Source organism: Delphinapterus leucas, chromosome 5 (assembly GCF_059928025.1).
Source record: "Delphinapterus leucas isolate spDelLeu-1000000601 "Yukka" chromosome 5, BTC_Dleu_Yukka2, whole genome shotgun sequence".
Lineage (NCBI taxonomy): Eukaryota > Metazoa > Chordata > Mammalia > Artiodactyla > Monodontidae > Delphinapterus > Delphinapterus leucas.
Window position 1 is genome coordinate 56,331,040 of NC_143133.1, and position 20,016 is coordinate 56,351,055.

Consider the following 20,016-nt stretch of genomic DNA (forward strand, 5'->3'; position numbering starts at 1 on the left):
AAACATTTGAACTTAAACACATATAAAACTGACATAATATATGTCATAATCAATTGCTTAATGTTTGTATCTAAAATTACTAGAGTTATCACATTTTAGAATTAAAAGATATCAACCAAACCAACCCCCTCATTTTGTAGAAGAAACTGAGGCCTAGTATGAAAGTTAATTTGATTGATATCGTTAAGATTATCAGGGATATAATGTGGACTAGAGTCCAAGTCATGGAGTGCAGAGAGTCCAATGTTCCTTTTTTTTTTAATCATGCTACCTGTAGGAAAAAAAATTGAATTTCTCTCTTTCTCTGTATATATTTCAATAGTGACAGAAATCTCTTGAGGCTTAATTATGTATAGCTATATATTTGGCTATTAAAATGGATTTTTTTACAATAGTATATAATTCTGCTTTAGGCTCTAGTTTATATCTGTAAAATCAGGGAAATTATAATCCAAATTTGATAGATTAAAAGAAATTCATAGTTATTCATAGTTATTTTCCTCTTATGTAAGATAGCAAATGATGATGGACATTAAAGTAACTTAACATGGTTTAGAACATATATTCAACAAGTTGAGAGAATTTTTAATTTTAGCAGAACAATGACAGTAGATATAAGCTTCTACCTAGCATTTAGTATATCCTCAGTAAAAACATATTTGTAATGGAAATGAATAAAGCTTTCTATACATTATTTATGAAACTTTCTATGCATTCTAATTGGGATAATTTTTTACCTTTTCCATCAATAGTGATGATTCCTTTGGCTCTATGCTCCTTTGCATTTTGCCAACTGTGTAGATGCACTTTACTTTATTAACATCCTTAACACACAATTCTGAACTAATATTTCCTCTAGATTTTTTTTCTAGAAAATTTATAGAAGAATGTGACATTTTGCTATTTTTCAATTGAATTGCTTCCTTGTTAGGCCGTTAACCAGTGTAGCATTTTAGATTCTAAATTTACCTGTTGATAAAATATAAAAGATTGAATTTATTAATTTCAAAAATAAAATGTGAACTATTTTTAAAACTAACTATAATATAACAAAACCATTTCTTCACCATAGCCCCCAATGCTTTCAGACATTTTAACATCATTTCTTTTCCTAAAAGAGGATGGTAGTGGAGGTTATGTAGAAAATTTAGTATAATAATTGTTTAGAGCTTTATGTTTAAATTGTATATAACCAATTTCTAGGCTGTTAGCAAGGCTGTATATCCATTTATTTACTATGACTCTATAGAAATAGTAGAATCTGTATATGTGTGTGTGTATATATCTATATCTATCTATATATATCTATATCTATATTTATATCTATATCTATATCTATCTATATATCTTGAGTCAGCTTTGCTTTTCTTTCTTATTTATTTTAAAAGCCCTTAGAATCTTTTCTAAAGCAGGGACCATGTTTCAGAACATTACACAGTGCTTTATTTAGCATTAGTGTTGTGGGAGAAATCACATTCCAAGAAGAACTGAGCTGAAACCACTAAAACTAGTCTTAATTATCACTTCTGGTGAATTAATGTTTTAAAGGCGGAATAAAGGTTTATTTTCTGTAATTTAGTGATGAACTAAATTCCAGATTATTGAACTCTAATGCTGTGTAAAAACAAAAAAAAAAACTATTAAAGCTTCCAAGTAGGATTCATCTGACAAGTTAATATTTTTCCCCCTGAACATATTTATTATTTACAAACACATAATTTGCAAATAAAAATTTCTTTGCTCCAAAACCTCCATCACAGCATTCCAACTGGGCATAAGCCATTGGGGAAATTTCTTCATAGCATTTTTTTTTTGACCTGCATAAATCTTTATTTTCCTTCTTTCAGATGCGTCTGCATCCATACATTACTGTGTTTGGCTGAATTCCACTCTAATATGATGCTCCATTATGCACCATACTCTGATGACCTTGCTACTTCGCAACCTGCTGGAGCCTGCCCTTGGCCGTGGGGTGTCAGCCAATCACTGCTTGTCCCACTTGTTGTGCATCTGATTTTCAAGATTTTTTGTTTTGTTTTGTTTTTTTCTCATTTAAGGAAAAATAGTATTGAAATAAACATATAAAAGAAACAGTATTCATAAAGAAATGTGCTACTAATGGATGTCTAAGTCACCAGGAATTCCTTTCTCAGAATGGTGGTTAGCAGAACTTAACAGTGAAGTCTTTTAAAAAAAAAACCAAAAGCATATTTCAACAATGATTTTAAGACTCTGGCTTTGTGTAAACCAAGAAAAATTAAGTCTATGAAGTCTTTGTCTGTAATACATTAAAAAATGATTTTGTATAAAATCCTAAATTGATCAATAGTTTTAAAGTGTTACATAATCAAAGCCTTTTCCAGATCAGGGAGATAGGTCTGTCAGAGTGAAGGATGGTGTCTCCTTTGCATTGTGTGGGTGTATTTCTAAATGCCACTGTACGTGTTTGCTCCCACACATGTGTATAAAGGACTTGGAGCAATATTTATAAAAATTATTGTCTGTAAGACAAACTTGAGAGATTTATTTTGTGTTTACCACAGGCACTGCCAATGGACTGGTTTTTCCTTAATCTTGAAATACTGACCAAAATATCTGTAGAATTTTTAAGATTTGTGTTGCTGTTGTTATTAAATTCCTTAAGAAAATTTAGAACCTTTAAGTTAGATTCACTGAAGTCACTGTGGTCACATTCAGAAGGAATATGTGGCTACCTATTTTTGTGGACTACATTTATCTGAAGGCTATTCTATTTGATGTCAGGTAACATAAGTTCAAGCAGCTTCTGAGAATTCAGCACGTTATATATTTTTGAGAAAGCAGGTAGCCGAAGTTTAGTTGTATAAATAGTGATTTGCTAAGTAAGTCAAGAATTCTCTGTATGGTCCCTCTAACTCTCTCTGTTTATATTTTTATGTCTCTATTTGTTATGTTGTATGTGTTTATGTGCTTAAACATAAGTGTTCCATATGAAAACTTTGATAATTTTATATTTATCATATCATCTGCCTTATTAAAGTTTTCCCCAAGTTTGGAAATACTAAGAATTCAAGATTCTTGAGAAATTTTTGGTGAATTATTGTCAATATAAAAGCCCTTTATGAAATGTAAATATATACTGGAACAACATTAAAATGTGGAATGATAGGAAATGCACACTAACCCATGTAAATTACCAGTGCATGTATTTCAGGCTTTTTATTTTATTAGGTGTTTATTTAATTTTGCAACATAGAAATTTTCAGAAATATCACTGAGAATATAGTGAAATTCCTGAATAAAACCTAATTTTCATCAACCTCTCTTTTGTTTTGAGCACAAGGACCAGTGTAAGAAACGGGTGAAAAAACTTCTTTCCACTTTTGGCTTCTAGGAAATATTATGTTTCCTCATCCCAAGTAGTAAACTTCCTTAGATATATACTTAAACTAAATCCTGTAACAAATCACATCAACTCAAAACAAATTACAGACCAAAAGACCAAAAAAAGAAGTCAAGAATTTGGGGATAAATTAATCTGTAACCACATGGAGGGGGTATTTATGAATACCTTCACAAGGACCATTCTAAGGCAGAATTTTGCAAACTTGGGTTGCAACACACTATTGGGACATGAATCAATTTGTGAGTTTCTACCATACCACAATTCGAAAGATACGAAATAAAGCAGAAAAATTTCAAGTACACCATTCATGTAGTAAGGGTAAATATTGTCTTGTGCAGTCTTTATTTCAGTTGTGTTTGTATGCCTGTGTGTCTTCCTGCTTTTGGTTGCTATGTAAAAAATTTGTCTTTTTGTGGAAGCAGTTGAAAAGGATTGAGAACCATCCCTCTAGATTGTTCGGGGTAGGGAACCGTGGCTATTTTACTGTTATGATTAGAAAAACATAATAAATCAAAACAACAAAATTACTAACACTCCCAAGGATTTTAGTGTGCTTTTCAGCTGAATCAAAATAATCAACAGCAACAAGCTTTTGAGAAGTCTGTTATCATTCCTCTGTTTTTAAATCTTTGAGCACTTCGCCACTGGTTCCTATCCCTGCACAGACTTCCAGATTTCTCTCTGCTCCAACCCCTTGCTCCCAGATGTCATCCCCCTCCTCAGGTCTCCTTTTCAGTTACTGGAATTTGCCATGTAGGGAGGTTTCTGTGGAGAGTTGGAGATAAACTCAGAGCAACCCACCCACCTTATATATTTTAGCATTTGGATATTTTATTAAAAATGACAAGACAATACTTCCTTCTCCATTACAAAATCTAAAGAGGAATATGAGGGCTTCCCTGGTGGCGCAGTGGTTGAGAGTCCCCCTGCCGATGCAGGGGACACAGGTTCGTGCCCCGGTCCGGGAAGATCCCACATGCCGCGGAGCGGCTGGGCCCGTGAGCCATGGCCTCTGAGCCTGTGCTCCGCAACGGGAGAGGCCACAACAATGAGAGGCCTGCATACTGCAAATAATAATAATAATAATAAAAAAAATGAAGAGGAATATGAGAATGTTAGAGACTGGCTTAAATAAAGTTTTTTTCTTTTAACACAATTAATATAAGCTGGTACTGGGTATGCAAAGAAAAATAAGATAGAGTCTTTGTCCTCATGAAATTACTATATTAAAAAGAAGATTACAGAGCAGAAAAATGATGATTATAGATTATATTTGCATTATGCTTCTTAAGGGTCAAAGCATTGAATGCATGTTTGCTTCTCAGCGTAATCAGTGAAAAAAAGCACCATTATTATTTCTGAGGTGAGCAAACTAGAGTAATGAACAGCTTTTTCAGCACTCTGATGGAACTAGCTAAGAACTTTATCAAGTCTTTGAAGAAATAGCCAGTCAGAATTCAAAAGTACTGAAAGCATTTGAGGAAGGTGGTGAAATTTGTGCTTTCAAATACACTATATTTTTAGACTTACCTAGGTAAATCCTTCCCAAAAGAATTAGAAAAGGCCCAGCTTTTCACACTTTTTCCAGTCACAAACTACACTTTATACTACCAAAAAAAAAAAAGTGTTGTGGGTATAATTTGGAGATCTCATTAATTACCCTACTTTGTAAACAACAACCCCATATGTGGTTAAAAACAAACAAACAAACCTCAAGAACTAGGTAAATCACTCTAATCTTAATTAATTTTTGAGCCTATCTCTAGAAAAACAACTGAGATCCTTCAGTAATCCCACAGTTTGTAATAGCTCTCTGGGAATAATTTCTATCTGTAACTTTGCAAAATGCTTTTCTTGGATGTGTGTGACTTATTTTTATCCGTTTATTTTATAGAGAATAGATTGATTTGCGATATCTTTTATACACCATGCAAGGCTTTGTAATTAAAATGATGGCTAAAATAAGGCCCTTATCCTCTGTGCAAAAATAATATACATAAGGCAAGGGATACATGAAGCTCAGAGAGACTGCCCCCAAGTTTGTCTTGTCTGTCGTGGCATTCCCAGTGCCTACTAGAGTTCTCAGCATATAGGAGACACCCCCAAAATACTTGTGGAACAAATGAATGAACAAAGGGCCTGGGATCTATTGCTAGGTAGACTGAAAATCCATCCACATGGGATCACCAGACTGTGGTATGGCCCTTTTATATCGGACTCTAAGAACTCCTGATTTGTTATTTTCTTTCCCTGCTGGGTGGGTGTCTCCATGACAGAAGACTACCTGCTAGGTTGGCTAGAGTCCCTGCCTTCTCTGCAGGATGTATGACTTGTTTCTGTACCAAATGAATAATTCTCTGATTTCCCCTCCTCGCTTCTTCTTGGTGATGTTATAAACACCAAACCCTTTAAAAAGATAAAACTAAAGCAAACGTGAGGGAGGCACTGGTCACACAACAGACTTCTGATATATTTTGAGGGGCTGTGCAGAAGTGTGCAGACACATGGGTTTTCAAGATTTTTGTGGAGATCCTCATCTGCAAGGAAAAATGGACACACACACACCCGAACGCATGCATGAGTCTCTGTATTCATCAATTTATATAGTCCTGCAGGTATTATTCAATCACTGTACCAACCTATGCTCACTGATAATGGATCTTTTTTTCCCCATTTTCATTCTGACTGCCCCTGAGGAGAAGTCATTTTTAAAGATGAGAGTCTAGCATATCTGTAAAGAGAAACGTGTACTTGGTGTACTCAGGAAAGAGGTCTAGAAGAAAGAATATGCCCTTACTGGGGAGTGATGGGCAGTGAGGTAGAAGCTGAGAAATGCCTTGCAAATTAAAAGCAGTCCTTAGAAGTCCAGAGATTCTAAGAGGCACCTCTTGTAAATTGCAAATGACCTCTGAAGGAGTTGGTTCAGTCTTGGGCACACCTGGGTGTAAATTGCTGTAAGCAGATAACTAGGTCAGCACCTCACAAAGATCAATAGTTCTTAAGAAATGGGGATTTTGATTAGAGCCATGAGGAAGAATGAACAGCCTTCAGTAGTTTAGAAGACTGAGATCTCTGTTAAGGCACCAAGTGTCTTGGACTCCAGCTGGGAGTCAGGAGGTAAGGTGAGATTATAGCAGAAAAGAATATTCAGTCCCAACAAAAGCAAATGTATGTGGCCTTGATTTTGGCCCAGGGCCCTGGTGACCAAAGGATGACACTAAGTGTCAAGGCTTGATATGATTGCAAGACTGGTGTTAAAAAGTAGTAAACATTTACTTTCTCCCATTTCTACTAGTTGTTTTGCTTTGGTTTGGGTTTTGTTTTCAACCTAGAGTATCAGGTCCAAGTGCTCTGTCTTCATTCATTTTCTACCCCTGTACTTTTGGGAGAAAGAGAAAAACAAAGAAGGAGAAAAGAAAGGGAAAAAAAAGTACAACCACTGCATGGCAACAGACTCACCTTCTCCTTACTATTATTATTAGATTACTGTAATCAAAATGCTTGATGCTTGACACATTATTGCCATGTAGCTGTTTCTTATCCTAACTTAATTCCATTCTCAGAAATTGAGTTCTAATAGGTCTGTACTATATCCCAGAAACCTGAATTTTTAACACTTTCCCCTTTTCAATTCTGATTGCAGAGGGTAGGTAAGACTACAAAACATGAGTTTTAAAGCCCCTGAAATTCCTAACTTCTGCTTACTGGTTTGCTTTTTGACAGCCTCTGGCAAAATAGAAAACTGAAGCCTAGTAAGGTTATAGGAAAATCTGCCTTCTTGCCCTGGCTTTCTCACTAACTGGCCAGTGCACCCTATGTAAGTCCTTTCAAGTCCTGAAGCCTCTCAAACTCATCTGGTGTCATTTTACATAATAACCCCTGCTCTGATTACATGACAGGGCTTATGAGGGTCACATAAAACGTTTGGGACTTGTAAAACGCCACAGAAACTTAAGATAGTACTTCTCCTTATCCATGAATTTCTCTAAGCCCTTCTTGAAGTGCATTTATTGTACACTTTTGGGGTATTTTCACTATCCATTATTTTTAAAAGGTTTTTGGTTTCAGTCTCTCAGGGGTTTTTGTTTGTTTGTTTTGTCACAATCACTTGTTTGAAGCCTCTGATGTTCTCTTATCCTGGTTGATTTCTTCAAAGTTATGCTGATCCCCGATCAAGGTGCAACTAGGGTGTGTGCTGTCCTTAGAGCAATAGCCACTGGGTTTTGTCTGAAGTCGTTTCAGAGCCTATGACATCTCGATAGGAAAAAGGAGAAGAAATAGCTTATTGCTGTAAAGCAAGTAGTTTAGGAAAGACTTAAAATAGTTTGTATCCATTTTGATACTTTAAAAAATTCACTACTTTGAACAGTCCTTTCCTCTTCCATACAATATTTCCTGGGAGTTTTTCTTTCACTTCTCATGTCCGGCCTCTAACATTAAGCGCGATCATTTATGGAGCTTTAATTCTGTGCCAATCACTCTGCAACGACGTGTACCACATTATAACATTGACTCCTCCTAACAATTCCAGGAGGCAGGTTCTATTATTTTTTCCATGTGACACATGTAACTGGGGAATAAAATCAAACAAAACCTCTTAGGTCCCATCCTCTTTACGTAAAACAGGGGCCTTCAGCTACCTGCAGTCAACTCTTCTCTGACATAGTTCTCTCTACAAATCTGAGAATTATTATTGATATAGTAGTCTTGATAGATTTGAATTTGCATATATATATATATATATATATATATATATTTAGGCTTTTATGTGCATTTTGTTCTAGTCCACAATATTTGCGATGTATCCTCAGCAAAAAGGGCTGCCATAACAAAATACCATGGACTATGTGCCTTAAACCATAGAAATTTCTTTTTCACAGTTCTAGTGGCTAGAAGTCCCAGATCAAGGTGCCAGCACATTCACAGAGAGAGAGCTCTTGTGTTCCTTTCCCTTCTTCTAATGACACCAGTTCTATCAGATTAGGGCCTTACCCTTCTGATATAATTTAACCATAATTAGCCCCATAAAGATCCTAACTCCAAGTAAATCACATTGGATGTCAGGGCTTCAGCATATGAATTTTGGGGAGACACAAGTCACTCCATAACAGATTCTATTCTTGGTCTGAGCAGAACACATTGGAATAGACCATTGTTTCTTCATGAGCTTGTCATTCACCACAGTCGGTATATTCATAGGAAGGAAGGTACACTTTCCATTTTAAAAGAACATTTTCCCTTTTCAGATTGGCTCCAAAAGGCAGCCCTTTAGATGTGTTCTTGGCACTGATGAAAAATTGGTACAGTTGCTATAGCTTTTGTGAAAAAATATGAATCTATAACATGTATGCATGTGCATAAAATTTGAAGTTCATTGTTTAGCTTATTATATCTAACTTTTTATGCATATCTTTGAATGTTTTTTGCAATTTTCAGTTTTCACAGGGATTTGTGATATTAAGTAACATCTTAGTTATTTTAATTTTGCCAACCAATATAAGTGCATGTAGGTATATTAATTAATGTAAAATCAATATTCGTATAAAATAGTCCAGAAATTGTTCCACAAATGTAACAGTAGTTTTTTAAAATGATGATGTTAATATTTAGTCTTAAATGTCTGGTATATTTTCAGCATTAAAGCCCAAATGAAAAGGAATAGGAGTTAAGGGGTGGGGGGAGTCAGTTGAAACAGTAATAATGTAGGCTTAATAATCCCTCTTTTCAAAGGACAGTCCCAGTGGATTTTCACACACAGTGGCATAATTGGTCTGACAAAGATCCAATGGGTTTGATTTCTCCTGGCATATGGAAACTGCCAAACCTGTAACCAAGGCTGGTCCCAAGCTCTGAGTGACTCTTCACCAACTATTATTATGTATTCATGCAACACTTTGCATCAACACAAATCCATGGACATATCAAGGATTTTTTTTTTCACTGTGCCTTTTTATTTTCTTAATAAAATTAAAGAGTCATGTGATAAAATACATAATGAGTAGCCTGGGAACTATATATGTATCCAGTGGGCTGTAGGAAGTGGTTATATTTTAGGGTAATAACACAGGATTAACTCATCAATGTCGGGAAAAGAAAGTTCTTTTCTGTCCTTTGGTCAGAATTTCTAGGCAACGGAGTATAACAGCTGAATAGACCTTTCCTAAGAAGTACCTTTCTAAGCTTCCTGAGCTAATTTTACATTTGACCCCCTATATTAAAAATGGCAAGTTAATCAGTTCTTTTGTTCAGGGAAATGGCAATAAGTATGGCATGAACGTAAAGGTTTTGTTTTGCTGTTTTAAAAATTGCATCTAAATCTGCTTTTTGGTGTATTTAACTGTTGAACACAAGGACCAATTTTAGATAGAGAGATGGCTTTTCTATAGGGGATTAAGGACAAAAGATGGTAATGCCGATTTTTTTCCAAACCAATGTGCATACTATTAGGTCAGGAGCATTAAAATTTACCTTGTTACAAAAATTTCTTGCCTTTTTCTTTAATGTTTTAATGTTTCTTTAATAAGAAACTAGTGTGTGTGTGTGTGTATGTGCATATGTATGTATGATATGTATATGCATGTATACATATAAATACACAATACACACACAAAGGTAATACAGTTAACATTACAGAGAGCAGATACTCAATGAGTGATTATCTTATGCCAATTATGTGATTATATGCAAGGCATTGTTTTAGGCACTGGAGAAGCAGCAAAATAAAACAGACACACATGTCTTCCCCCATGGAGATTCAATTATAGTTGGATAATACATAAATAATAGGTAAACTTATACTGCATGCTATGTTCTACGCACTGGTCAAACGTATTTTATATATATTAACTTATTAAATAGGTCCAACAGCTCTATGAAGAGCACCTGTAATTGTCTTCATTCTGTAGATGAGGAGAGTGTTGCACAGTGGAGTTGAGTAACTTGCTCATTGCCCCACAATTTACAAAGCGTCAGAGCTGAAGTTCAAGTGCAGACAGTCTGGCTACAGAGGCCATACTCTCCACCACTGTGCATATGCAAAGTAGAGGGAACACATTTATTTTACAGCCAACTAGTTCTGTGAGGATGAAATTGAATTCACTCGACTTCTCTTAAAGGCTTCAGTGAAATTTCAACCTTACTATTTTAATACCTTTTACTATGTTCTTGAAATTAGGTCACTCGGTCCAATTTTTTTTTTAATAGTGCCATCTTAAGCCTTAAAGTGCAAATCAAAAGATCGGAAGATAGTTATTAGACTAGTAAGCACTTCCCTCCTTCCTTCTACCCATTCTGTTCTTTGGGGAATACCTCATAAATATATTTTTCCCTTTTTTTGTTATTTTATTTTAATATTCTTCATTTTGTTAAGTTTTCATCGTCTGTGGTGTATGTTATTAATACAACTAGGAGAAAACAAATCCATTAATTTTTGTGAGTTGTCAATTGATTTAGGATAGGAAATGCCTTTATATAGAGAATAAAATTTTACTTAGAAGATTTTAAAATCATACATTTTGTTTACCTTTTACTAAAAAGAAAAGACATGTTTTCTCTTATTTTTGTTTTTTTTTCCCCTAATCATTCAGAACATTTAAAAGAAAAGGTGAAAGTGAATTCCTTGTAAGATTTCCTATAACATACTCTGGTTTTCTTTAAATTAGGTGCTCATTATTAAATATTCCATTAAAATATGACCTACATCATTTCACAGTTTTTTTCTCTCAAAACGTATTATCATTCAATTTCTTTATTTAAACATTATATGTTTCTTTATGAGACACATTTTTAATCACTTAAAATTCAGATGAGTACCAGTGAAGCCTATCTTAAGTTGATTCTTTATGACAATAAATGTACTCATTTTTGCTATGATAGTGCTTTCCTAACGTGTTGATGATACTTTTTATTATAGGATATTTACTCAACAGGTAGATGTCTCAAAATATGAATCTTTGTAATATAACTCTGGATTCAGTTATACAATATCTCTATACACTTGTGATCTGGATTGATCTTAGTATATGATTTATATGATTTAAAATTTTTAAGCTTCAGAATTAGTGAATCAAATTTTTGAGGCTATTGCCACAGTCAACAATTTGTGGAATTTTCTTTTTTTTTTGCGGTACGTGGGCCCCTCACTCTTGTGGCCTCTCCCGTTGCAGAGCACAGGCTCCAGACGCGCAGGCTCAGCGGCCATGGCTCACGGGCCCAGCCGCTCCGCAGCATGTGGGATCTTCCCGGACCGGGACACGAACTCACGTCCCCTGCATTGGCAGGCGGACTCTCAACCACTGCGCCACCAGGGAAGCCCGGGAATTTTCTTTCCTTAACAATAAGTATTAAAAATAATGCCAGCTTCACAGTTATTTCCTACGAATAGGAAGAAAGTATGATAAACTGGTATGGAACCCAACTAATAATCCCCTCCAGACCTCACTTGAATTCTTACAGAGCCCAATATATCACCTCTTTACCATTTGGTTAAAAGTTTAACTCCCACTTGGAAACAACCAATTTAAAGCCAAAGGACTCTGGCAATTAATCAGTGTTAGTTATTGGCCTACTAAGTGTGAGCATCAAACATACATTCTAAAATTACTGGAGCATTAGAGTATGAGCAAAGTAGGGGATGGAACAATTTGGGTTGAGTTGGAAAGCTCATTCAAATTTAGTGTCTGAAAAGGGATAATTAGTTATGAATCTGTACACTTCAATGTAGTTACTGGTACACTTTCAGAAAGAGGAAAAGAGAAGAAAAGACAAAGAATGCCGTGTATAGGGCACAACCACATTGTAAGGACCTGATGAAATCCATAATTCAGTCTGTCTGTACTACTGTCACTCTAGAAAAATGTTTCCTGGATACACCTTGTGAGGTTTTTTTTTTTTTTTTTTAATCCACTTAGGCAAGTGGGAATTGTTTTCAGTCCCCAGCAGCAAATAGCATGAATACCTACCTTCCGCAGTAAGCAAGTTATAAAAGTACATTACTTGCTTATGTGTTCTTGAGAATTCACTGCTATTAATTTTGAACTTTTTGACTGTTCTTTTGTAAAGCAAGAACAGTAGTTGCCAGAGCACAAGGCAGAAACTCCTAATGGCAAATAAGCATTTACAACCATGTAACTGCTCTATTTATCCTGAGAAGTGGCTCAACGAAGAATTTAGTTTTACTGTATGCTTATGCTTTCCAGTATCTATATTGTTTGCCAATCATTGGATGATGTGAATCTTGAGGAACTTAAAGTGCTTGATGTCCCCACTATGTCACATTACAGTTAACGGGATAGCATATGCACACTGTGAAGGAAGAACAGACGTGGCTTGTGAATAAAAAATCAATTTGTACACAGTACTTCTGTAATCTATATAGTCTGTATACATTTCTCTACATCAGAAATTCTCAGTTCTATGTTTCAGGCTACAGAGGTGCCATGTGAAGAAAATGAGAGTGATTTGTGTGAAGCCTAAACAAAGAAAATCCAGCCACACTTCTAGTCCTTAATTACTGTGTCATGCACACTTATGCAGTTTATCTTGTGTTCAGAGTTGACCTGTGTGCTGCTCTTTTGATCTCTAGCATTAGTAAGGACTAGAAGAGGGCTGCCACTTGAGCTGTGAATTTTGTTTTGATATAAAATAGTATCAGAAAGAAAGAAATTATTCATCACAATCTAGTTCATATGCAAAGACATTGAAATGCAGACAGATCCTCACATCTAAAAGCATGACTTACCATATAATATGCCTCTGCATTAGTGGGTACAATCCTGGCAGAGAGACAGATGCAGCTTTTATAAGGTTTATTTTGGTCTTGATCTCTGATGTTGAACAGATCCCTCGGTTTTTCTCTATCTCATTTTTCCAACTTATTCAAAACTCCATGGGAAATGTAATAAACTGTAAAAATCAAACAGTGAAACATTGGATATTGATGAATGTAACTTCTATGTTAGTAAACAAACTATCTTCAAGGAGGATGGAGGGAGATTCAGAAATGAAGTAATGGTGCCAAAGCTGAAGCTTAGTATTTTCCTAGAAGAATTAGTTTAAAAAAATTAAAACTATCTTGTTACCAAAAATAATAGTATTGTCATTTTATTCCTAGCACTCCCCTGTGGAGGAGAATTGAAGACATTATTTTATCACTCTGAGTAAAAGCAGAAATGTGTTATTGAAGAAAGGAGGAAAAAATATGCTTCAGAACTAGAGAGGAAAGTCTCAATTTACAAAAGGAAAAGAATGAAGGGTTTTGCTCAGGGGTCCAAAAAAATATTTGGCTTATTTCTTTTTTATCATTTAAGCTGGTTTCTTGCTGGGCCTTTTTATGGAATAATTGAAAAAAAAAAGGGTGGGGAGGAACTTTTTCAGCAAAGGCAAAAGACAGTAAAAAAATAAAAGTGCTAAGAGAATATAGATAGGAAGTTGTATCTTTTTGTACTTTCATGATTGCCTGCATTTCCCCCTAAACTTATAGTTGAAAAACTCTGAAAAAGATATCAAGCCCTGAGCAAAGTACTAGAGAATAAAACATAACATCTTGTGCCCCTTCTACTCTGCATTCTCACTTCTACTCTCTTTCTTTCTCATGCACATGCACGTACACACACAAGCACACCCAACACTCCCACAAGCTCAGACTTCACTAAGCTTTAACACAGTCGTACGTTGATAAATCAGTTTAGGGAGCATTGAAATTTTGGGGGCATGTTGACATTTTTGAAAGCTGCTTTCACAAAACTGATTATTAATCCTCCCAGGAGATTTCAAGCTGGGGAGGAGGATTGCTCGAATAATGAATTTAGCAAGGTGGACATTCTGCACTTGGCAATTTTCCTGAAAGACATTGGATTGTAGGTAATCTGTGTTTCCCTTCATCCTGCAGCATCCTCTGCAGCGGAGTCAGTTTGTGAGAGTCTGAGGTGCGGCTCTTGTCTTTCCCTTGTGGCATCTTGTAAGCTTTTACACTTGCTTTAGCTACATTTTTCCCACCAAGCGGGCTGAGTTTTCTCACTGTCTCAGAGGAAGTCAGATGTCAGTTAAGTACCGAGCAGCCAAGTGATAAGAATATTTTAAACGCTGAATGTTTTTGAAGTTTTCAGGATCCCAGCTGCATTGAGAAAGCTATTAAGGACTAACAAATTTGGGATTTTCTCTTTATTTATTTATTTTTTTTTGCGGTACGCGGGCCTCTCACTGTTGTGGCCTCTCCCGTTGCGGAGCACAGGCTCCGGACGCGCAGGCTCAGCGGCCATGGCTCACGGGCCCAGCCGCTCCGCAGCATGTGTGATCTTCCCGGACAGGGGCACGAACTCGCGTCCGCTGCATCGGCAGGCGGACTCTCAACCACTGAGCCACCAGGGAAGCCCCAAAGTATCCTTTTAATGTAGTATGATAACGACTATAATGGGAGCTATACGGACTTTGGGAAGGACTTACTGATTCCTAGGAAGGTTGATAATAGATAATGACTTCACAAGGAAGTTCTAACATGGCTTTAATTTCTTTCTCCTGCATCAACCCTGCACCAATCTGGCAACCTTGGCCACAGGCATTAACTGTTCTCATGGGAGCTGAGTTGGAACCCCATCTTCCTTTACATTTCAACAGGTTTTTGCTTTTTATGCATTTCAAAAGGATTTTTTTCTTAGATTGTTGAAATTAGAGCTAGCGCATGAGCAATTCAGTTAGCCTCATTGCTTTGTTGTTATTCTGTCATTTTGACCAAGAACTGAACTTGCTCACTGTAACTGTTTACTCTGAATTCTTCACACTTGGCTCTAAATGATTTTAAATAATTTTCTGATGTCAAACCACCTTCAAATGGGAAGTATTATTATCATTGAAGAAATTGAAAGAAAAGAGGCACATGTGCAAAGCGATTTCCAAGAGAGGAATCATATAGATGCTTTTAATCATGGCAACATTACTGGAATGTTTACACCCACTTGAGGCAACTTCTTTGAAAAATAGAACAATTCGTCTGAGCCATAAGTTACATTTTCCTAAAAACAGTCATGTAATCTTGTATTTTCACACCTTGTATTTGTTTTATGCATTGATTGTCAAAAGTGTTATAGCCCCGGAGATCCTAAGGAAAATCATAATGATTTTTTCTTGTGATTTCTAATTATTTTAGGTGCTTTTCATTTCTTCTAGGTGCTGTCTTGTTTTATCCGAGCACGTTTCATGTGTTCTATTAACACTGGTACTTGTTATCAACTGGCTTCTAGATAATCCTGCTTAAGTGACTGGTTGATGATAGCTTTTAAGATATTGCCTCTCCAAGTTATATTTCTATTCACGGAGGATTCTGGAATAACAAAAAGCCCTGATGTGAAGCTTTCTAATGAAGGGATTTATATAAGGCATTATCCAGAATACGGAGGAAAACATTTGGAGACAAAGCAATCCTGGTTGACCTTTCTCCTATCATTCTTCCTCCCTTGACCTCTTAAAAGGATCACTTCACAATAGGTCTTTAGTTTGTGTCCAGGTGGCAGTAAGGAGTAAGGTATTCCTTATTTACTGCCAATGATACTCAGGGTCTAATTACTTAGTTCATTTTATATATACATATATATGTATATATAATTTTTCCTCAAAAGAGATAATATTATATTTTAAATTTTAGGGTAAATTTTGGTCTGGAAACCTCTCACCCCCAGGAGATAACAGAGGCTGTTAACTCTAACCTAGATGATAATTTTTAAAAAATTAAAAATTATATTTCTATCATTTCTGAAAAGTATTAAAAAGAAGCAGCATGTAGAAAGGTTGCATGTTTTAAATGTCCTTGTCAAGCCTCGTGGTAAAAGACCCTTAAAAAGGGTTACTTATTGGAAGAACAACCCAATTGATTTTCTGGAAATTAGCTTCAGTTGTAAGATCTACAGCATGAAGAGAGAGCAGAGAGGTAGATGTTCTGGAGTGGGTGTCACTGTTTAACTAGCCTTGGTTGCAATCTCTCCCTTCATATTTTGGCATCTCGGTTTCCTTGTTTTTGTGCTGCCAACTTTTCCAGTCTCCTGAGGCCTTATTTTCAGTAACTATTCCTGAAATCCACTCCATTCACTTTCTAGAAAGTCTTGCAGAATCTCTTTATAATTCCCTCAGGGCAATGGTTTAAGCTAATACATAGGTTGGGATATTCTATTGAGAGTATATTTACACTGGTGACTGTTAGTGGGTTACTATGTTAATAGTACTAGCAACTATTTTTAGGAATTGGAAATTGACTTGACGTAGAAACATGCCAACTAGCAATCGTTATTTCAACTATCTAAGTCTGGCTAATGGAAGAGAATTTTTTTTTCTTTTCCTTCCTTCATTCCTTTTTTTTCTTTTTCAGTTTTTTAATTGGGTAGAGTCTAGGAAACCGTAAATACATGTTTGTTTCAGTGGGCTTTTGAGGATTTAGTAATAAAGGTTCTTTTTATCACTGGGTCTTTTATACCTTTGGTATCATGGTGAATTCTTTCATGTATCAGAATAGAGCAGTATAATTAATCATTTGAACAAGATATATGATGTTTTAATACTTAAAGTATTTTAATGCATTTTTGAATTATTCTCCATCATGACAATTTATATCATGAGTTTTTAAAAGGTGTTGGCTAAAACCATTTGTGTAACGATAAAATGTTTTAATACACTTTATATAGTTAATGTTGAACTACATCTAAGAAAATGGAAACATTGTGGTACTATACAACCAGGAGACTTTATTTTTTTTAATTATTTCTATTTTTTTTAATTGATTTATTTTATCTATTTATTTTTGGCTGCTTTGAGTCTTCATTGCTGCATGCAGTCTTTCTCTAGTTGCGGCGACAGGGCCTACTCTTCCTTTCTGTGCGCGGGCTTCTCATTGCGGTGGCTTCTCTTGTTGCGGAGCACGGGCTCTAGGTGCACGGGCTTCAGTAGTTGTGGCACACGGGCTCAGTAGTTGTGGCTAGCGGGCTCTAGAGCGCAGGCTCAGTAGTTGTGGCTCACGGGCCTAGTTGCTCCACGGCATGTGGGATCTTCCAGGAGCAGGGCTTGAACCGTGTCCCCTGCATTGGCATGCGGATTCTTAACCACTGCGCCACCAGGGAAGCCCCAGCCAGGAGACTTAATTCAGGTCCTACGTGGTGTTGCCTAATGCATCTAACCATCATTTCCCAGGTGTCTTCCAGGCCTTACTTTAGTCTTGAATTCGTTTCCTATTGCCCTTGAAACAAATTATCATGAACATAGTGATTTAAACAGCGGTCATTTATTTCTTATACGTCTGATGGTCAGAATTCCAAAATGGGTCTCACCAGGCTATAATCAATGTATTGGCAGGGCTGTTTTCCTGTTTTAGAGGGTCAAGGAGAGAATCTATTTTCTTGCCTTCTCCAGTTTCCAGAGGCTACCTACCTTCTTTGGCTCTTGACTCTCTTCCATCTTCGAAGCCAGCAATGGCTGGTTAAGAGTCTTTTTCATATATCACTCTGGCTCTCTTCTGTCTCTCTCTTAATCATTTAAGGACATTGTGGTTACATTGGACCCACTTGGATGATCCAGGAAAATCTCCTTATTTTATGATCAATTGATTAGAAGCTAATTCCATCTGTCATTTTAATTCCTTTTTGCCAAGATTAGGATGAAGATATCTTGGGAGGGGGGCATCGTTCTGCTCACTATAGGTCTGATAGGCAAACATTCCAAAAATTTGATAATGACATGTTATAAACCACAAAATATTATTCGGGCAGTCTCCAGCCTGATTTTTCTTTTCCTGTGAAATCTCAACATTTTATCTTATCACCAAATAGGTATTTCATTCTTACCTCTACTATATCTTACTTTTCCCTCAAAAGAATTTATTTGTATTTGAAAGAGCTTAAGGATAGAAAAAGCTGAAGTAATTTTTTTTTCTGTAAGATAAACTTCTATATATAAAGCCATTAACTGTTTTGAGATATAATATGATTGAGTGATTTCACTCTCAACTTTATTAGGAGTTTATGACTGCATCAACTTTTCAAACTGTTTATTTACTGAACTTATTAAGTACCAATTATGTACAAATACTATGATTGTTGTTAGATAGGGTCTGACTGACTCACTCAACCAGAAGCAGTAAAGAGGTGAGACTAGCTTTGCAGTAGAGTAAATCTGATTTGTCTTTGAGTCTCAATATCCTCACAATATCTGCCATGTAGAGGTGTTATGAGGGTTGAATGGGTTAATGGATACACAGACCCTGGGACATACAGAAACTCAACAAAGGATAGTGTCTTTACTCTTTAGGACTTGACCTGACAGTGCTACCACTACAGGGATAACACGATGGCAGCGCTATCTTGAGGGCAGTAAAAGGTAATTGTATCTGGCACTAGTCATAATTCCTCTCTTTCTAATTGCCATGGCTTATGGTTTGTTTGATTGCAGGAGCCCATACTAACCATGATTGGACTAGTTATCAACCGAGGAAAGGATATGCTTTGAATTAGGAAAGACTATTCAGTTGTAGTTTACTCAAATGCATTCAGTTTAGTCTTAACTGTACTTTCATTGGAGACTGTGGATCCAAGATAGTGTCCCCCTAGGAAAGAAAAAATAAATAAATAAATGTTGACACTGGAGAAAAGATGTGGTCTCACCAATTCTCATCAGTCAGTGTTCCCTGAAATCCTAATGGAGACATTACTTGCTGCTTCTTTGATTTCTGAACCTCTCAGGGCACATATATGCTGACATCACTTGGTTCCTTAAAATCTGATGGCAGTTTGTATCTCAGTTTGTCTGAATGAGCAAATTTCAATAGGGCCAGGTTTTCTATAAGAGAAGAGGAAAGATAGAAGCAGTCTCTAGACTTCTGAAATTCATTAAACATCTTTCTTACTTTAACATAAAACAATCAAATACATAAGCGTGCCTGGAGTTATTCTATTTTTATTTTGTGATTCTGGTGGGCATTTTTGTAGAAGGGGCTCAGAATAAATTATCTTTGAAGAGGATTTCAATTGTCAATACAACATGCCTGCAACATTATTCTTCTAAGGGATAGAAAAAGAGATAATAGATGACTAAGTATATCACTCACATTTAATATAATGCCCAGAGAATTACACCATGACTTTTGCATTTCATAGGAAACACAATATCCCTGATGATGAAACACTGGAATTCAGGCAAATGATAATATAAGGAAATTAAGTTCAATAAATGTTTACAAGGCCAGTATGAAATGAGATTATGATTTGGATATAAAAATTTTTGTACAAATGATTATTACTCTGTAGGATTTTTAGGTTCATGTGTTTTAGTTTCTATATCTATGGGTTTCATTTTCTCATCTGTAAAAATAAGTATTCTGATAATATCTATTTATAGAATTATGCAGCTCAGGCGAGATTAAATAGGTGAAAGTAATCTATAAACTGTAGATTGCTCTACAAAGGTTATTTATATCTATTGGGTAGATGCCGGGGGTGTTGCTAAACATTGTACAGAACACAGGGAAGCTACTCACAACATAGAAATGTGATGCCCAAAATGTCAATGATGCCAAGGTAGAGAGACCCTGCCCTATAGTGAGTAATGACCACTCTGTCCCATCTCTAGGCAGAAGGCGACAAGGGGAGAGAGAAGTTAAT

General features: G+C 36.0%; 1 protein-coding gene across 10 annotated transcripts in view; it reads left to right on the forward strand.

Annotated features, from left to right (window-relative positions):
- The window catches only part of PCDH7 (protocadherin 7), a 419,973-nt gene that overhangs the window by 8,582 nt on the left and 391,375 nt on the right, over window positions 1-20,016 (forward strand). Inside the window, exon 2 of one of the 10 annotated variants that reach the window (XM_089911741.1) lies at window positions 1,848-19,962. The exons of the other annotated variants lie outside the window; for them this stretch is intronic. Within the exon in view, the coding sequence (XP_089767867.1) occupies window positions 1,848-1,883 (36 nt within the window). The 3' untranslated portion in view covers window positions 1,884-19,962. Of the gene's footprint in view, window positions 1-1,847; window positions 19,963-20,016 lie in introns of those variants that run through there. 10 annotated transcript variants of the gene reach the window in all.